The sequence below is a fragment of the Paramisgurnus dabryanus genome, chromosome 19 (genome assembly GCF_030506205.2).
Source record: "Paramisgurnus dabryanus chromosome 19, PD_genome_1.1, whole genome shotgun sequence".
Taxonomy (NCBI): Eukaryota; Metazoa; Chordata; class Actinopteri; order Cypriniformes; family Cobitidae; genus Paramisgurnus; species Paramisgurnus dabryanus.
The window spans coordinates 10052016-10068763 of record NC_133355.1 but is presented as its reverse complement, the minus strand read 5'-3'; the positions used below and the strand labels follow the sequence as shown (position 1 = coordinate 10068763).

Here is a 16748-nt window from a genome sequence, read left to right as displayed (position 1 = left end):
TAACCATTATAGAACAACAAACAATAACATGTCCTCCTCGTAACTTTTATCTTGCTTAAAAACACATGAATTTTAACAATTACTGTCTTCATTTGTCATAAGAACAAATAGGAACTCATTCCTCTTCATAGTTTCAGTTAGTCGATGTTGTCCCAACACAAATGGATTAAGTAAATTTCCAACTCATCTAATTAAGTAAACTGAGCAAGCAGTTAATCATCTTAACTAAAAGAATAGATTACATCATGCAAGAGTTACTTATGTACGTTTTATGCATTGCAAATGGGTTTGAACAAAAAACTAAACCAAGGTGTAGCATTAAACTAGTCTAGGTCAATATTTGCCTATTGTTACTATGTTGAGCCAGAGCAGTAAAAATGGAAGTAAATGGAATGGGTGGATCTCTGGTTATTTCTTTTCAGTATGATGTAAAATAATGTGGGGGGGGGGGTCCAGGGCCAGAGTTTCATGCCTTAGGCCAGCTTACTTTAGTTTACGACTAACTAAAATAATATAATTAAATCCTCAGTAGCCTACTTAAGTCTGCAATAGTGCACTGTTATGATACTTGTTTGTCCTGTTCTATTTATTATTGGTGAATAAGGTGAATGTTTACTTCTTGTGTTTTCTCTTTGCTATGGTGAGTCATATCAGTTATAGAGAAAGTAAACAAACTGGGCGGATCATCCTATAGATATATATTTCTATTTAGGTGCAAATACTGACAGACTTTGCTATTTCAACAATCAGAACTACTAGTGAGAACAAAATAAACTTTTTTATTTTAAATGTATTTTTTTGTACTTATTCATAAAGCATTTAAATGATTATTCTTATTTTGTAAATTCAAAACTTTGCAAGAAGTAATTAAACACTCTTCATCTTATGATCTTGAAAACATCTTGAAGTTTTGCTTGTCATACAGCCTTTTAAGGTAAGAAGACTAAAATCTGGTTATTTAATTTGTGTTGAATATAATATCATTACCTGTCTTGTTTTTCATTATTGGCTACATGTAATGACAGTAAAAAAACAGAAGCAGAAAGAAATTTGGGAAATTTCATCTACTCAGCATGAGGAAAGCATCCAAAAACCTAATTTGATATTACAAGATCAGGAGATCTTAAATAAATGAAATAGGCGTTATCCACTGAAGATTTGCCAACAACAATAAAGACAATCATATTTATCCATTCTTTCAGGGGGTTAGAGGATGCGTGCTCAGCCAAAACAGGTGTAGTTGAGACCACCAAGAAACCTGAGGTTCACCCAAAACACGAAAATGTGAAATTTGTATTTGGTTGGTGCAGTAATAAAGGTTCACTGAGAAATCACGCTTTAAAATGGGCAGAACACATAATATAGCTCAGTGATTTTGTTCCTGTAACTTTCTTCTTTAACTTGAACCTCCAAAAGATGTGCTTTTACTTCAATACATTATTAAAGGGTCAGTGTTAACTGTCCCATATAAAACTATAATAGCCAATTATAAAATATAGGTACCTCTTTTATCGAACCACTTGTCCATATTAACACATTTAAGATTTGACTGTTTACATAATCAGTTTTATGTGTTTAGTTTTTTGTATGTAATATTTGCAACTTATGACCTTGTTTAGATGGGGGATTTTCCAAATAGGGAATTTGCCTAGGGCTTCAAAATGGCTAGAAACGTCCTCCATCATAAGATACTTGGTGTATGCATTCAGATGGGGGTGCGCCTTTTATCTAACGAAGAAGCCTTTTTCTAACAAAGTATTAGGGGCTTTTAAGTGCATGAGGATGAATGAACAATCACAGATTTTTTTTATCTTTATTTCATTAAAGGGGTGATTCTCTGAATTGGGTGCCCTTTAAGTCCCCCAAACTTACTTCAAAGATTTTTAATTAAAGGAAATCACAAAATGCATTTTAACGCTGTCAATTAATAGAACCAGGTGCCTTTGCATTATAATGCAACAAAAAATGCTTTTATTTTATTTTAATTTATAGATACCTGTATGGGTTGCCTAAGTAGTAGACAACAAGCATACTTGCATGTCCTCACTAACCATCATTACATTTTCATTGAATATCAAACACATAAAAACTGCAATTAATGCAAAATAGTTACTGCTAATTTAATCATACATGGGTTTACTTTAACTAAAATATACATATGTATATAAAAATGCATTAATTATATATGAAATTGCAATATTTATTCACGTCCTCCAGTTTGTTTTCAACCCCGTCACGCCATACTATTTACCCCCCTATAAAAATAACGGATCAATCCCTGTGGCATCACACCCAGAAAGTGATATCACACAAGTCTCTTGAAGAACATGCTGCAAAGAAAGGCAAGTGTCAGAATCTTTTCTTACATTTATTTCATGTTTTTCACTGTCAGATTAAGATTGTCAGGCTCAACATTTCAACTCTGTTGTATTACTAAATGATAGTAAACAACGGTTTAAGAAAAATTAAATAATAGTTTTGCAAAACATTAAACTTGTATGATTTCCTAAATGCCATGTGATGCTACTGTCTTAGTTAAGTACGGAGTTACAGCTACTGTTAGGCAAAAACTTCAACCCCGTCACATTCAACCCCGTCACATTTTTATTATAACAGGGTTGAATCGTTGTGACGGGGTTGAAAATTTGACACTTTTTAGTAGAGTACTCAATTGTAGACTTGTTATATTGTTATGTGACCTGTTAGAAATAATCGATTATGGTATTTTATGTTCAATAAAACCAAATGGAAAGATCTATTGGTGTTTTTGATCAATTAATCCTTAATGCTTTTGATTTAATGTTAAATACTTATTAAAATGTTTGTTTGTTTTTGCTAACTTTAATAAAATACAATTTTATTGAATGTGATATCATTAATTTTACAGGTAAGAAATCCATGCTATATTAAATAATGATCATCACTTCAACCCTGTTATCATTTTCAACCCCGTTATGCTGAGTTCAACCCTGTTATTTGATAGTTTTTATTAATATTTTGGTGATAAAACGACAAATTAGGTCAATGTTTGTTTTGCTGTGTGCAGCATTTACAGGACAGTCTGAAAAAATATGAAAGCCTGATTAAATTCTAATGTTAATGCATATTTTGTGATAAGATATGAAGACCAATGTTAGATACAGTTTTCATGACCTGATTTGGTATTCAAATGGTGAGTATTAAAAAAAAATTCTACATGCAATAAATGATATCAAACAAGGGACATCACATTGAAAAGCTTCTACAAGAATTTACTTGAAAATCTTTTTAAATCATATTTAAACAGGGTCCAAGTCCAAGTGGAAAAAACACTCTATATTGATTAGAATTTCATGCCTGAGGTGGGAAAATGTATTATCTTAAAGGTTTGACTAATCCACTATCACATGAAATAATCAAAAATATAACTATTTAAGATATATATTTAAAAAAAAAGTATGACCCAAAAGGCACCCATCTCAGAGAATGACTCACAGCACAGTTTTGTCACACTGTTGAATGACAAATAACCGTATGTTAATATATTATTTCAAAACTACAGTGGTATTCAGATCTTCTGTAATTATGAAAATTAAAAAGAATATTGAGAGAAACAAAAAGGTATTTTATGACTATATCAAAATCATCTAATTAAAATACAATTTTAATGTTAATTTTAATGGTAATGCAATACCATTAGGCTATGTATTGTATTGTCAATAAAAAGTGAAATTACTTGTGTTGACTGTTGAGTTAGTCAACGAATGAATTAGGTGGTGCCACCTTTTGTTAGATTGGACAAAACAAAATACAACACACTTCTTAACGAAACAGGGAACAGACAGGTCCATTTATACAAAGAGATATGAGCCTAAGATAATCCGACTGGTAGAACAAGAAACAAAAAGTTAAAATTCAGGCAAGGACGCCTTCATGTGGCGGGGATGGAAACGGACAGTTTAAGTGACAGATATGAATTCTGTTAATGCTACACATTGTTTTGTTAAAATCTAACATGGACTTACTCTGTTGATTATTTGCGCGCATCAGGCAATAAACGAAAAAGTAAATAAATAGATAAAAAACGAGCACGTCAGCGGGCGAATCTATTATGCCATCGCTGTAACCTCGTTACTATGGTGATTGCTTCATAAGTGAAATTGAAAGTAAACGGGAACTATTCTCATTAGATTTTTGTCCACTAAAGCTGGGCGTACACGGTGCGAATTCTGACGGTCGGAACGTCGTGAGCTCTCGCACACGACACGAGTGAGTTTATACGAAAATAATTCGGACGCAGTCACACACGACAAGATTTTACTGTACGACTTGACGAGTTCTGACGTAGGCATTTTCACACCTGTGAGGATGAAGTAGGCTACCTTTCGTTGTGGCAGAATGTAGCCTACAAAAAATAAAACAAAAAGAATAGGGAAAAGATATTGGCTTAGTATATAAAACAGCCTGGAATTTCTGTTCTTTAGAATTTCTATTTATACATTCCGAAATTGCAATATAGGTCTGCTGTGGCGGTGAAGGAATTTCTCTGGCAGTGATTGTTCGTGCTAGCGCATATGCGGTTTTACCGTTTTAATATATCATGTTTTTAGTGCCAAGTAAATATCTATATTGCTATTATTAATGTTACATATATTGTTGCTTTTTTATAAATATGACCGTTCAAAAAACACATTCAGTGGGCCTATTTATTTATTTGTAAATGCAGAATGAGAAGCAATGAGGTAAAACGCAAGCTAACGTTACACGTCTTTCCCTTTATAATTAAATTATTAAGACAACACATCTATAGCCAAATATTAATTTGTAAAACGAAAATAATTTAATTTAATATAAGCACACTGTCTAGGCTTGTTATGTGCAAATGTTCGGTCAATGCGGTGTCTTGAAGTAAAAGTGCGACCGCAGCATTTATGCTCCTGTAACTGCACAAATAAATGCCATACAGAAGGCAATGCATATTAATATAGGGCATTTTCACAGTAGGCCTATGTAAATTAATACATAGCAATACAAATATAGTATGAAAACAAATTAATCATTATTTAAATAAAGTTTCAGAGATAGCCTACATTTTTTGTCATTTAAATGTTCTCATCATTTCAAAACAAGCTAAGGCTACCATATAACTTACACTGGGCTATATCATTTGTTTCTTTGGTCGAAAATATGTAAAAAATATATATATATGTGTGTGTAAAAATACCGAACAAGCTCACTTGTTAAAGCAGAAGCTCCATAATAAGATGGGAAACATCGTCTCCGCATATGATCATCATGTTTATGTACTCTCTCAATAAATGCATATCTTAGCCCATTAAACATGGACATTCCGTTGCTTTTTTCTGTCGCGACAGCCCTTTTAATATCCAATCATTTATGAAACTACAGCAACTTTGGCACAGCTTGGATTACACAAAAATTGCGACATTCTTTGTACATCCTGTACTGTTTAAACCAGTTGTCTCTGCACGGAGTCTAATAATTTTTATATTTATTTATTACATAATTTAGTTGGCTTATTTTATGTTTACATTGTAAATAATGATAAAACATATTAACAAGTAAAGAAAAATCAACAAGTAAAACAAAAAAGTTTTAATATCAGCCTCGTTTAATGCTTTATGGTAGCACTTATCAGAACAGCGGTATAGCCTAAAACAACTACACTCTCTCCTGTTTCCACACACATCCAAAGCTATGTCCCGACATCACAAAAACACATATGACAGGTTTTTTTCAGGCAAATAAGCTGATCAAGAGGTCGTCACTGAAAGGACCTGTCATATTTGTCATGATGTCCGGTAACCGGAGTGTGTGTGTGCGCGAAACATAGCCAGCTATAGAGTCATCAATATTTGAGGTAGCAGTGCTACATTTGTCTTTCTTCTTCTGCTTTTTGTACATTCTGATTGGTCAAATTCAAGTGCTTTGCCAGATCGTCTCGTACACCCGCACCAACACTACGAATTTATACCGACAGCTCCCGAACTTTTTTGACATGTTTAAAAATTATCGGGAGGTCGTAAGGTGCTCGTAACCTGCTCGGCTCGGCTCGTAATTCCTCTCACACGGTGCGAGCCGCGACCATACGAGCATGAACGATTTGCTCCCGAGGAAAAAAATCGCATGCGAGCCCCTACGACAGCAAAAATCGCACCGTGTACGCCCGCCTTTAGATGCGCACCTTCCGGAAGAAATATTATAGGTAAGATTAATATACCTAATTATAATAAATCTTTCTTCATTTACTTTTAGATAAGTCAAACTAAGATGTAAGGTGAAGCGTTACATCCATTTGAAAAGAGAACACCTGTGCGAAGTCTTTGTTTTGGAGTTAAGCGTTTCCTGCTCTGAATTGTAAAGGTAAGAATGAACTTCAATTCTGTCCTAACTTTATCACGTTACTTACAACAGTCTTAAAATTATTTACTTGTTGTTGTGTTATATGTTTTTATGTTCAGCAACAAAAGGCAATCATATTTTTTATGTTAAACATTTACTTGAATATTACATATTTTGGTAACACTTAAAAAAGGGTTGTATTTGTTAACAATTTGGTTAATGTATTAGCTAACATGAACTAACAATACTTCTACAGCATTTATTAATTGTTCATTTCGGCATTTACTAATACGTTGTCAAATCAAGCGTTGTAACTGTTGACATTTATTTGATGCACCATGAAGTAGGCTATTAACTGAACATTAACTAAAATTAATAAAAAATAATACATGTATTGAACACGTCACCGTTTTATATTTCTATAGGTTATGTTATGTGTAAGTTAAGTGTAAGAATCTAAAATGAAAAGTATTAAATACACGCTTACTGAAATGTAAAATACATTGTACAAAACATTTGTTGGTAATAAAAGCATCAATAAGTCTCCTTTATGGAAAAACAAGTTGTATGCATTGCTCAGGTGTGATTTTGACCCATTCTTCAAAGTCTTCAAATCTTGAAGGTTTTGTGGACCTCTTCTGTGAACTCTGATCTTTAGTTCTTTCCATAGATTTTCAATTGGATTCAAGTCAAGTGATTGGCTAGGCCATTTTATTTTCTTTCTCTAAAACCAAATGAGAGTGTTCAAGGCTGTGTGTTTGGCTGAGGGTTTACCCATCATGAGATGTTTGCATGCATCCAACTAGTTTCTCTATACAGGATGCTTCTTATCAACAAGGCTTTTGTACAAAGTATTAAAAACATTTCAGTAAGCATGTAATTAATTATTTTCCACTGTGTCATGTTACATTATTAAACATAACTTAATTAATGGACATCTATGGCTTGATTTCTTTAAATGTGTGGATTGCATGGATTGTTTTGGTGAAATTAATATTTTATAATAAAAATACATTCCCAGAAAATCACTTCCTAAGGTATTTTTCAATATGCATCTTTATAGCTGAAAACATTTTCTTTTTCCCAGATGAGTTTCCTTGATGATTTCAGTACCATTACAGAGGAGGAAATAAATGAACTTAAAGAAACTATATCTAATCAGGATATTACATCAGCAACAAATGCACGTCCTGATTTTGCCAAGTGGCTGATGTCCTCAGACCAACTTTTTTAATGTTGTTCCTGGAACAACAACTGCCGCTACCAATCAACGCTTGAGGTGTCATCAAATTGAGCCGCGCTCAAAAACTGGGGAGGTGCTTAACGCGAAATTGTTCAACCGCTCCAGGAGTGAAGGATATCAGACAGGTTGCAGATTTATAAGTTGCATCGGTAAGCAAATTTTTATAAAATTATGCATTGTAAATGTGTTTCTACTGAGCACGATGTATTGCTTGTCGTTTCGCGAAGAAATAAAATTTGCGCAAAACCAAAGCTGTTAGCTCGCTCATGTAACGTAAGTTAACGAACCGAATCCATTTGCACGCTCGCGGCAGGATGGCGCGCTTGACTGTTTCTCTGTCTGCCCCCCGGGAGATCGTAAAGCCGGATCTGTTCACTCGTTTCGCCCCAATATATCGCACAATACTATATCATATTTATAATATTATTTATTCTGCAACGCGACGACGCCTTCAGACCATCATTTAAGTGTTGATCTCAAGTCATCTTATCATATATATTTATTCTGTACGCGACGATGCCTTCAGACCGTCATTTAAGTGTTGATCTCAGTCATCTTATCATATATATTTATTCTGTACGCGACGATGCCTTCAGACCATCATTTAAGTGTTGATCTCAGTCATCTTATCATATATATTTATTCTGTAACGCGACGATGCCTTCAGACCGTCATTTAAGTGTTGATCTCAAGTCATCTTATCATATTTATTCTGTAATGTGACGATGCCTTCAGACCGTCATTTAAGTGTTGATCTCAAGTCATCTTATCATATATATTTATTCTGTAACGCGACGATGCCTTCAGACCATCATTTAAGTGTTGATCTCAGTCATCTTATCATATATATTTATTCTGTAACGCGACGATGCCTTCAGACCGTCATTTAAGTGTTGATCTCAAGTCATCTTATCATATATATTTATTCTGTAACGCGACGATGCCTTCAGACCGTCATTTAAGTGTTGATCTCAGTCATCTTATCATATATATTTATTCTGTAACGCGACGATGCCTTCAGACCGTCATTTAAGTGTTGATCTCAAGTCATCTTATCATATATATTTTTTCTGTAACGTGACGATGCCTTCAGACCATCATTTAAGTGTTGATCTCAGTCATCTTATCATATATATTTATTCTGCAACGCGACGATGCCTTCAGACCGTCATTTAAGTGTTGATCTCAAGTCATCTTATCATATATATTTATTCTATAACGCGACGACGCCTTCAGACCATCATTTAAGTGTTGATCTCAGTCATCTTATCATATATATTTATTCTGTAACGCGACGATGCCTTCAGACCGTCATTTAAGTGTTGATCTCAAGTCATCTTATCATATATATTTTTTCTGTAACGTGACGATGCCTTCAGACCATCATTTAAGTGTTGATCTCAGTCATCTTATCATATATATTTATTCTGCAACGCGACGATGCCTTCAGACCATCATTTAAGTGTTGATCTCAAGTCATCTTATCATATATATTTATTCTGTAACGCGACGATGCCTTCAGACCGTCATTTAAGTGTTGATCTCAAGTCATCTTATCATATATATTTTTTCTGTAACGTGACGATGCCTTCAGACCATCATTTAAGTGTTGATCTCAGTCATCTTATCATATATATTTATTCTATAACGCGACGATGCCTTCAGACCGTCATTTAAGTGTTGATCTCAAGTCATCTTATCATATATATTTATTCTATAACGCGACGACGCCTTCAGACCATCATTTAAGTGTTGATCTCAGTCATCTTATCATATATATTTATTCTGTAACGCGACGATGCCTTCAGACCGTCATTTAAGTGTTGATCTCAAGTCATCTTATCATATATATTTTTTCTGTAACGTGACGATGCCTTCAGACCATCATTTAAGTGTTGATCTCAGTCATCTTATCATATATATTTATTCTGCAACGCGACGATGCCTTCAGACCATCATTTAAGTGTTGATCTCAGTCATCTTATCATATATATTTATTCTGCAACGCGACGATGCCTTCAGACCATCATTTAAGTGTTGATCTCAAGTCATCTTATCATATATATTTATTCTGCAACGCGACGATGCCTTCAGACCATCATTTAAGTGTTGATCTCAAGTCATCTTATCATATATATTTATTCTATAACGCGACGACGCCTTCAGACCATCATTTAAGTGTTGATCTCAGTCATCTTATCATATATATTTATTCTGCAACGCGACGATGCCTTCAGACCATCATTTAAGTGTTGATCTCAAGTCATCTTATCATATATATTTATTCTGTAACGCGACGATGCCTTCAGACCATCATTTAAGTGTTGATCTCAAGTCATCTTATCATATATATTTATTCTGTAACGCGACGATGCCTTCAGACCATCATTTAAGTGTTGATCTCAGTCATCTTATCATATATATTTATTCTGTACGCGACGATGCCTTCAGACCATCATTTAAGTGTTGATCTCAAGTCATCTTATAATATGTTTATTCTGTAACGCGACGACGCCTTCAGACCATCATTTAAGTGTTGATCTCAGTCATCTTATCATATATATTTATTCTGTAACGCGACGATGCCTTCAGACCGTCATTTAAGTGTTGATCTCAAGTCATCTTATCATATATATTTATTCTGTAACGCGACGATGCCTTCAGACCGTCATTTAAGTGTTGATCTCAAGTCATCTTATCATATATATTTATTCTGTACGCGACGATGCCTTCAGACCATCATTTAAGTGTTGATCTCAAGTCATCTTATCATATATATTTATTCTGTAACGCGACGATGCCTTCAGACCATCATTTAAGTGTTGATCTCAGTCATCTTATCATATATATTTATTCTGTAACGCGACGATGCCTTCAGACCGTCATTTAAGTGTTGATCTCAGTCATCTTATCATATATATTTATTCTGTACGCGACGATGCCTTCAGACCGTCATTTAAGTGTTGATCTCAAGTCATCTTATCATATATATTTATTCTGTAACGCGACGATGCCTTCAGGCCGTCATTTAAGTGTTGATCTCAGTCATCTTATCATATATATTTATTCTGTACGCGACGATGCCTTCAGACCGTCATTTAAGTGTTGATCTCAAGTCATCTTATCATATATATTTATTCTGTAACGCGACGATGCCTTCAGACCATCATTTAAGTGTTGATCTCAGTCATCTTATCATATATATTTATTCTGTAACGCGACGATGCCTTCAGACCATCATTTAAGTGTTGATCTCAGTCATCTTATCATATATATTTATTCTGTAACGCGACGATGCCTTCAGACCGTCATTTAAGTGTTGATCTCAGTCATCTTATCATATATATTTATTCTGTACGCGACGATGCCTTCAGACCATCATTTAAGTGTTGATCTCAAGTCATCATATAATATATATTTATTCTGTAATGTGACAATGAATTCAGACTGACAGAAGGTTTTTAATGCCTCTTTATAAAGATCATTATCTTTCCAACTATTCAATACATGCAGAGCTCAGAATCTACATGGCATTTTATTGTTTTGAGATTTTAGTTTTTTTACATTGTTGGTGTTTGTAGACTAATTTTTCGTTTGTTTCCCTTTGCTTTTAGGTGTTATTCTGTACATCTATAATGGATGATTATATAAAGACAGCTGTGTTCAAAGAGGAGAGATGTAAAGGAAACAACAGAAATACTGATATTACAGTTCATGTTCTGAAAAAGGATTCTGAAGCTTCTAAGTTCATTCAAGATAGGCTAACCACCATAAACACCTCCAAAGATGCAAATTTTAGGATTGTGAATTCTGCAAGTCTGCAAAATCAGAGAGATGGATATTTTTTGTTTACATGCAAACGCTCTGGAGCATGCATGCCCCGAAGTTATCGAGCCAAAGGATGTAAGGCCTATGTTTCCTTTAAAAGGAGGACAGATTGGGTCAATAAACTGGTTATAGTTGAAAGGATTTACAGTATTCATTCAGGACATGACCCAACAAGTTCTTCTGAGGTTCACTCAGAAAAAATTTGTGAAGAGCTAGTAAAGCATATTCAAGATCTTTTATCTCTTGGTGTTAAGCCAGATACAATTCTCCTAAAATCTCATGAATGGTCCAAGGAACAAGGGCATACTGATCTTAACAACCGAGCATATTTTGTTACTCCAAAAGACATAGACAATATTCGGACATGTATGATGCGAAAAAATCAGCAACACAAAGATGATGCCAATAGTACAACACAACTTCTTGAGGGCCCTTTTAGAGAGTGTGTTGTTTTTTATCAGCCTTACAGCCCTCAAACAGATCTTGTCATAGTTTTGCAAACACCATCGATGAGAGACAACCTTCGAGAATATGGAAAAGATATTGTCTTCATGGACGCAACACACTGTGTCAATCAGTATGGATTTCCTTTATTTACATTAATTGTTAGGGATAGCCATGGTCATGGCATACCTGTTGCCTATATGATCTTGGGAAATGAAAAGCAGGCTACAATTCAGCTGGCACTAGAAAAGCTGAAACCAACGTTTTACATAGCTCCAAGGTAATATAAAGTGATGTAAACTAATTAATTTCAAAGGATACAATAATGATGTGTTAAGTGTTTCTTTAATATTAAACTTTTATGCATGTCTTTCATTTTAATTGTCTTTATTTTTAAGAGAGGTCTGAAATAGATTTGAATGGTTTATATAGATTCTAGTTTCTCTGCCTTTAAGCCTAAAATATTTGTATTTTTAGGTGCTTCATGGTCGATAAAGACCAGGGTGAAATCAATGCCATCCGCAAGGTATTCAAAGAGTCAGATGTCCTGCTTTGCTGGTACCATGTCACACAAGTAAGTACTAAGTTAAGTTGAAATGAAAACTGCTATGATTTTTGCTCCTTTTAATAGTAATGGAATAGAAGTGTATTTAATTGTAACAGTTACAATGATTACATAATGTCAGATGATTTAAAGGTGGTTTCCTGGACATGGATTAGGTTAAAGGTGCTCTAAGCGAATTCATGCATTTTAGACAATAAAACATTTTTTGTTACATACAGCAAACATCTCCTCACTATCTGTTGCCGCCTGTCCACTGATCAAACTGTAAAAACCGCAATCTCTGTAGACAGCCCAGGCTCCACAAACTGCAATAAAGACACAGTGGCCAAACCCATAGATATGTATAAAGGCTAGATGTCTCGCCCGCGCTGCTGGCCAATTGAGTGGAACGCGGCCATCTTACCACATGACGCTCGCTCACTCGTACGATTGAGTTTTAATGGTACAGGTACTTTTAAATGACCATAACTTGCTTAATTTTTTACAGATTTTCAAACGGTTTGTTTTTTTATAAACGTCAAAGATGTACCTATGACACTGCATGCTTATACTAAAAAAATAGAAAAAATTCATGAAAAATGTTAAAGCATCCAGAATTATAGCCACGTTAATAACGTTTGTAAGAAACCAAATCGTTTGAAAATTGGTAGAAAATTGAGCAAGTTATGGTCATTTAAAAGTACCTGCACCATTAAACTCGATGCTTAGAGTAAGCGAACTGTCTGTGGTAAGATGGCCGCTAGGTGAGGACGTTAGAGACTCCGCCGTAAGACATCTAGCCTTTACATATCTATGGCCAAACCTACCACCACGAAACATAACAAAGTGTTCCAGCCAATAAACGACAAGAAGGATTTGGGGGTGGGGGTTGGTCGCGTTCATGAAAGCACGGAAGGGAGGGGATTCACAGATTCCCTTAGACCGCCTTTAAGACAGTTAATTAGGAAAAATAACTTGTTTAAACAAACATGCCTTACTTAAAACATAACTTGTGTGCATTTTGAAACAAAACAAAGGGCACTGATGTATTTTAAGATATGTCAGTGCAAATTGTTTTCAGTTCAGACATTATTCAGCTCTTACATTTAGACTATTATAGGACTAGTCTAGTCCCTGTCTGGGATAAACCAACAAGTTTAAATGTGAATGGTCTACTCTAAAATGTCCCAGATGGTCACTTAGTTTTAGACATGGTGTTTGCAAAGTAGCAGGACATTTCAAATATAAGTTTTGTCATAGTTTAATCTAGAGGACTATCTACAGGTGCAAGCAACTACAAATAATTGAGAACAAGTTTTCATTGTAGCCTAGTGGACTATTTTATTAATTCTTTGATTGCTGTGTTGATTTTTTCCGTTAACACAGCATTACTCTCATTTTAGTGCTCAGACTAGTTTAGCCAAATGCATTGGATCAATGGAAGGTTACAGCATAAATATTTTCTTTACATTTTCCCATCATGATTATACACAGGCAGTTATCCGTTGGCTGTCAAGGTCAGAGTCTGGAGTGAGTGGACCTGAGAAGGCAGATACAAGAGGACAAATCATGCAATTGATGGCAGAGCTGAAATCCTGTTCCACGGTGTGTTACTTTTTCATTTACATATTTTCAAATAATTCAATTACAACATTGATAAAGTGCTGTAATGCAATATGAACATGCAGTGCCTGGCTTAAGAAAACCTTTTAGATATTGTATAATTTTTTTTACATAGATTATCATGAAAAACAGCTATCATAATTCAGTTTTTAAAATTCTTTCACATAAGAAATTGTACACCTGAAAGGGTAGATGAGTTGAGTAACACAAACATATAAAAAATATTTCAGTCTGTCCTTGATAAGGTGTGTCAATGTGTTACTGTAAATACAATAAGCATATGGTTATTAAATGTCTTCTGTTTCATATTGGCCTAAATTGTTATAAAACCATCAATCATGAACATGACAGAATCTCAGAATACACAAACTGGGGTCAAGGATTACATAAATGCCCTGGGGTCCGTTTCAGTAAGGAGGTTCAACCAAATCAGAGTTAAAACTTGAACTCTGAGTTGACTTTCTCTGAGATAGAAAAAAAACGAGTTTTCAGTTACAAAACAGCTGAACTGAGTAAGTTCAATTGACTCAGAGGTAGGTTGACTCAGAATTAAGCGTGTGCACAACCACTATGTAAAAATGAACACTCAAAATCACGTGATCACGCGCTGTCAAGAGCATGCCACACCAGCAGGTGTTGATACAACTCAAATCGTAAAGCCACCTTGGCCAATCAGAAGCCTAACAAAAGTGACGTTGCAAGGCAAAAACCCTGGTTTTACTGTCAACACGACAACACCGCAACCTGCGTTTCTTAAAATACTCACCCTGGTAGGGGTTTTCCAAAATGTTCTGTTTCAGTGACGTCATATTGCGTTTCTGTGTGGACGGCCGGCCGAACCGCGTAAAAAGTCACGGTGACAAGGCCTTAACCTACTTTCTGGAATGGCCCCTGTAAATCATTTGCAGTTCAAACTAATAATATTGTATTTTTTGTCCATTTTCACAGGAACATGAATTCAAAGAAAAGGCTGGGATATTCCATTGCAGGTTTAAGAACTTCAAAAATGTGTGCATGTATTTCCAGAACCACTGGGAGCCAATTGGTCATCTGTGGTCAGACTTTGGAAGATGCTATAAGCATGGAAACTCTGACACAAACAATCTAATAGAACGGTATATATTTTATGCATGTTCTCTTCATTGCTGATTAATGCCACATTTTCCAAGATTTTTATAACTTATATTTACTTGTCATTTTTATTATTCAAATTGTTTAATAACATACATTTTCCGTTGTGTGACAAACTCGAAACGCACATTTAAAATAGCTTTACGCAGCATTTAAATTTTGGTTTTAAAATTCACAATGTGAAAAATTGTGTGTTGTTTGTAGTACTGCTCAACATGTGTATTATGCAATGACTTTAATTGGCTTATTTATTTAGTCCTTCTACTCTTCTGATTTGCCTATTTCTCCCAATCATCAGCTGCTTTCAGCTTGACTACAATTTTTCAAAGAAAACATACTTATGTAAATATGTTTGACTTTTATAACTTGTTAAAGCCTGACTAAACCAATAGTACATTCAAATTTGATCAAGTCTATTACTACTTAACTAATCAAGCGGTCTCTTTGTTTTTTCCCCTAGTTTCTTCCACCGTTTAAAATACCAGTTCCTCTGTGGTATCCGGAATCGCAGATTGGATCACCTGATTGATGTGCTACTGAACAAGACAGAGAAGTACTTCAATATAATACAGGATCTACAGTCTGTTGGGAGAGTCTATAATCCTCTGCAATGTAAAATAGAAGAAATGAAAAATTCTGCTCAAAGGATGCTAGACAATGGTTGGGCCAGAAAAGTTAGTGTAGCTTCAAGAGAAACGTACATCTACAATGTTCCATCTGAGAACAATCCACATTTAGTTTACTGTGTATGCCCTGCAGAACAGTTCTGCAGTTGTATAGCTGGTACAAGAGGATGTACATGTAAGCATCTAATTTTATTAAGTCTTCTCACTTGTGGTGATAGTGAGACTTTTCCAGACATAAACACACAATTGCAAGCCCATGCCAACAACCTAATTCAAAGGAACAAGTATCGCATTTTATGCAAAGCCTCAAAAGAACTTGAGGTTGAAAGTTTGTTTGGCAGAGCAGCATCAAAACCTTGTGTTGGGACAAATGTATGTGAATGCTGTACTTTCTCATATCATAAAAAATGTGCATGTCTGCTACTTGCAAAGGGACTTTTAAATGAGGTATGTGAGACAAAGTCAGAAAACATTGAAAACATTCCAGTGGAGCCTATTCAACATGTAACTGAAGATAAAGATAGGCACAGTTTGACTATTTGGAAACTGGAAAACATACTGAACACTCTGCAGACATGGAAGAAAATACCTGAGGATATTGCCCATAAAGTCAATGAACTGGATGTGCAAATACAGAAAGTAAATGTGAACACTCAAAGATTTGAAAAACTTTGTGATGACAACTCGCGTAAAATACGTCCACTATTTACCAATAGAAAAAGAAAGACCAACAGAGACATTGCCACAGAGACAATGAACAATATCACCAGTTTCCCTGTCCAGCCAAGAAGAAAACAAAGAGCAGTCATTGGTCCAAAAAAGAATACCAAAATCAAGGTTTGAACAAAGTCGCATTTATTAAAGACTATTATTTTTGTATGTATGTATTTGTCTCCAATGCTAAATAAAATACAAAACAAAAAGTGTCACGTGGATTTTGATTTAAAAAAATTCTTAATTACATTTC

The 16748-nt window shown here is 34.8% G+C and overlaps 1 protein-coding gene across 4 annotated transcripts; it reads left to right on the top strand.

The window, feature by feature from the left end:
• The first annotated feature begins 7529 nt into the window (after nt 1–7529).
• LOC135778091 (uncharacterized) lies at nt 7530–16679 on the top strand. Of its 4 annotated transcripts, none has more exons than XM_065288537.1 (7): nt 7530–7734; nt 11200–12137; nt 12335–12431; nt 13896–14006; nt 15051–15139; nt 15454–15497; nt 15616–15766. In XM_065288537.1, exons 2-7 carry the CDS (start codon nt 11221–11223, stop codon nt 15630–15632), a joined length of 1275 nt encoding a protein of 424 aa, XP_065144609.1. In that variant the 5' UTR covers nt 7530–7734; nt 11200–11220; the 3' UTR covers nt 15633–15766. The 4 variants fall into 4 exon arrangements, with proteins under 4 accessions (XP_065144609.1, XP_065144601.1, XP_065144594.1 ...); XM_065288529.1 differs by having other exon boundaries at nt 14973–15139; XM_065288522.1 differs by lacking the exon at nt 15454–15497 and having other exon boundaries at nt 15616–16679.
• Nucleotides 16680–16748: the final 69 nt, after the last annotated feature.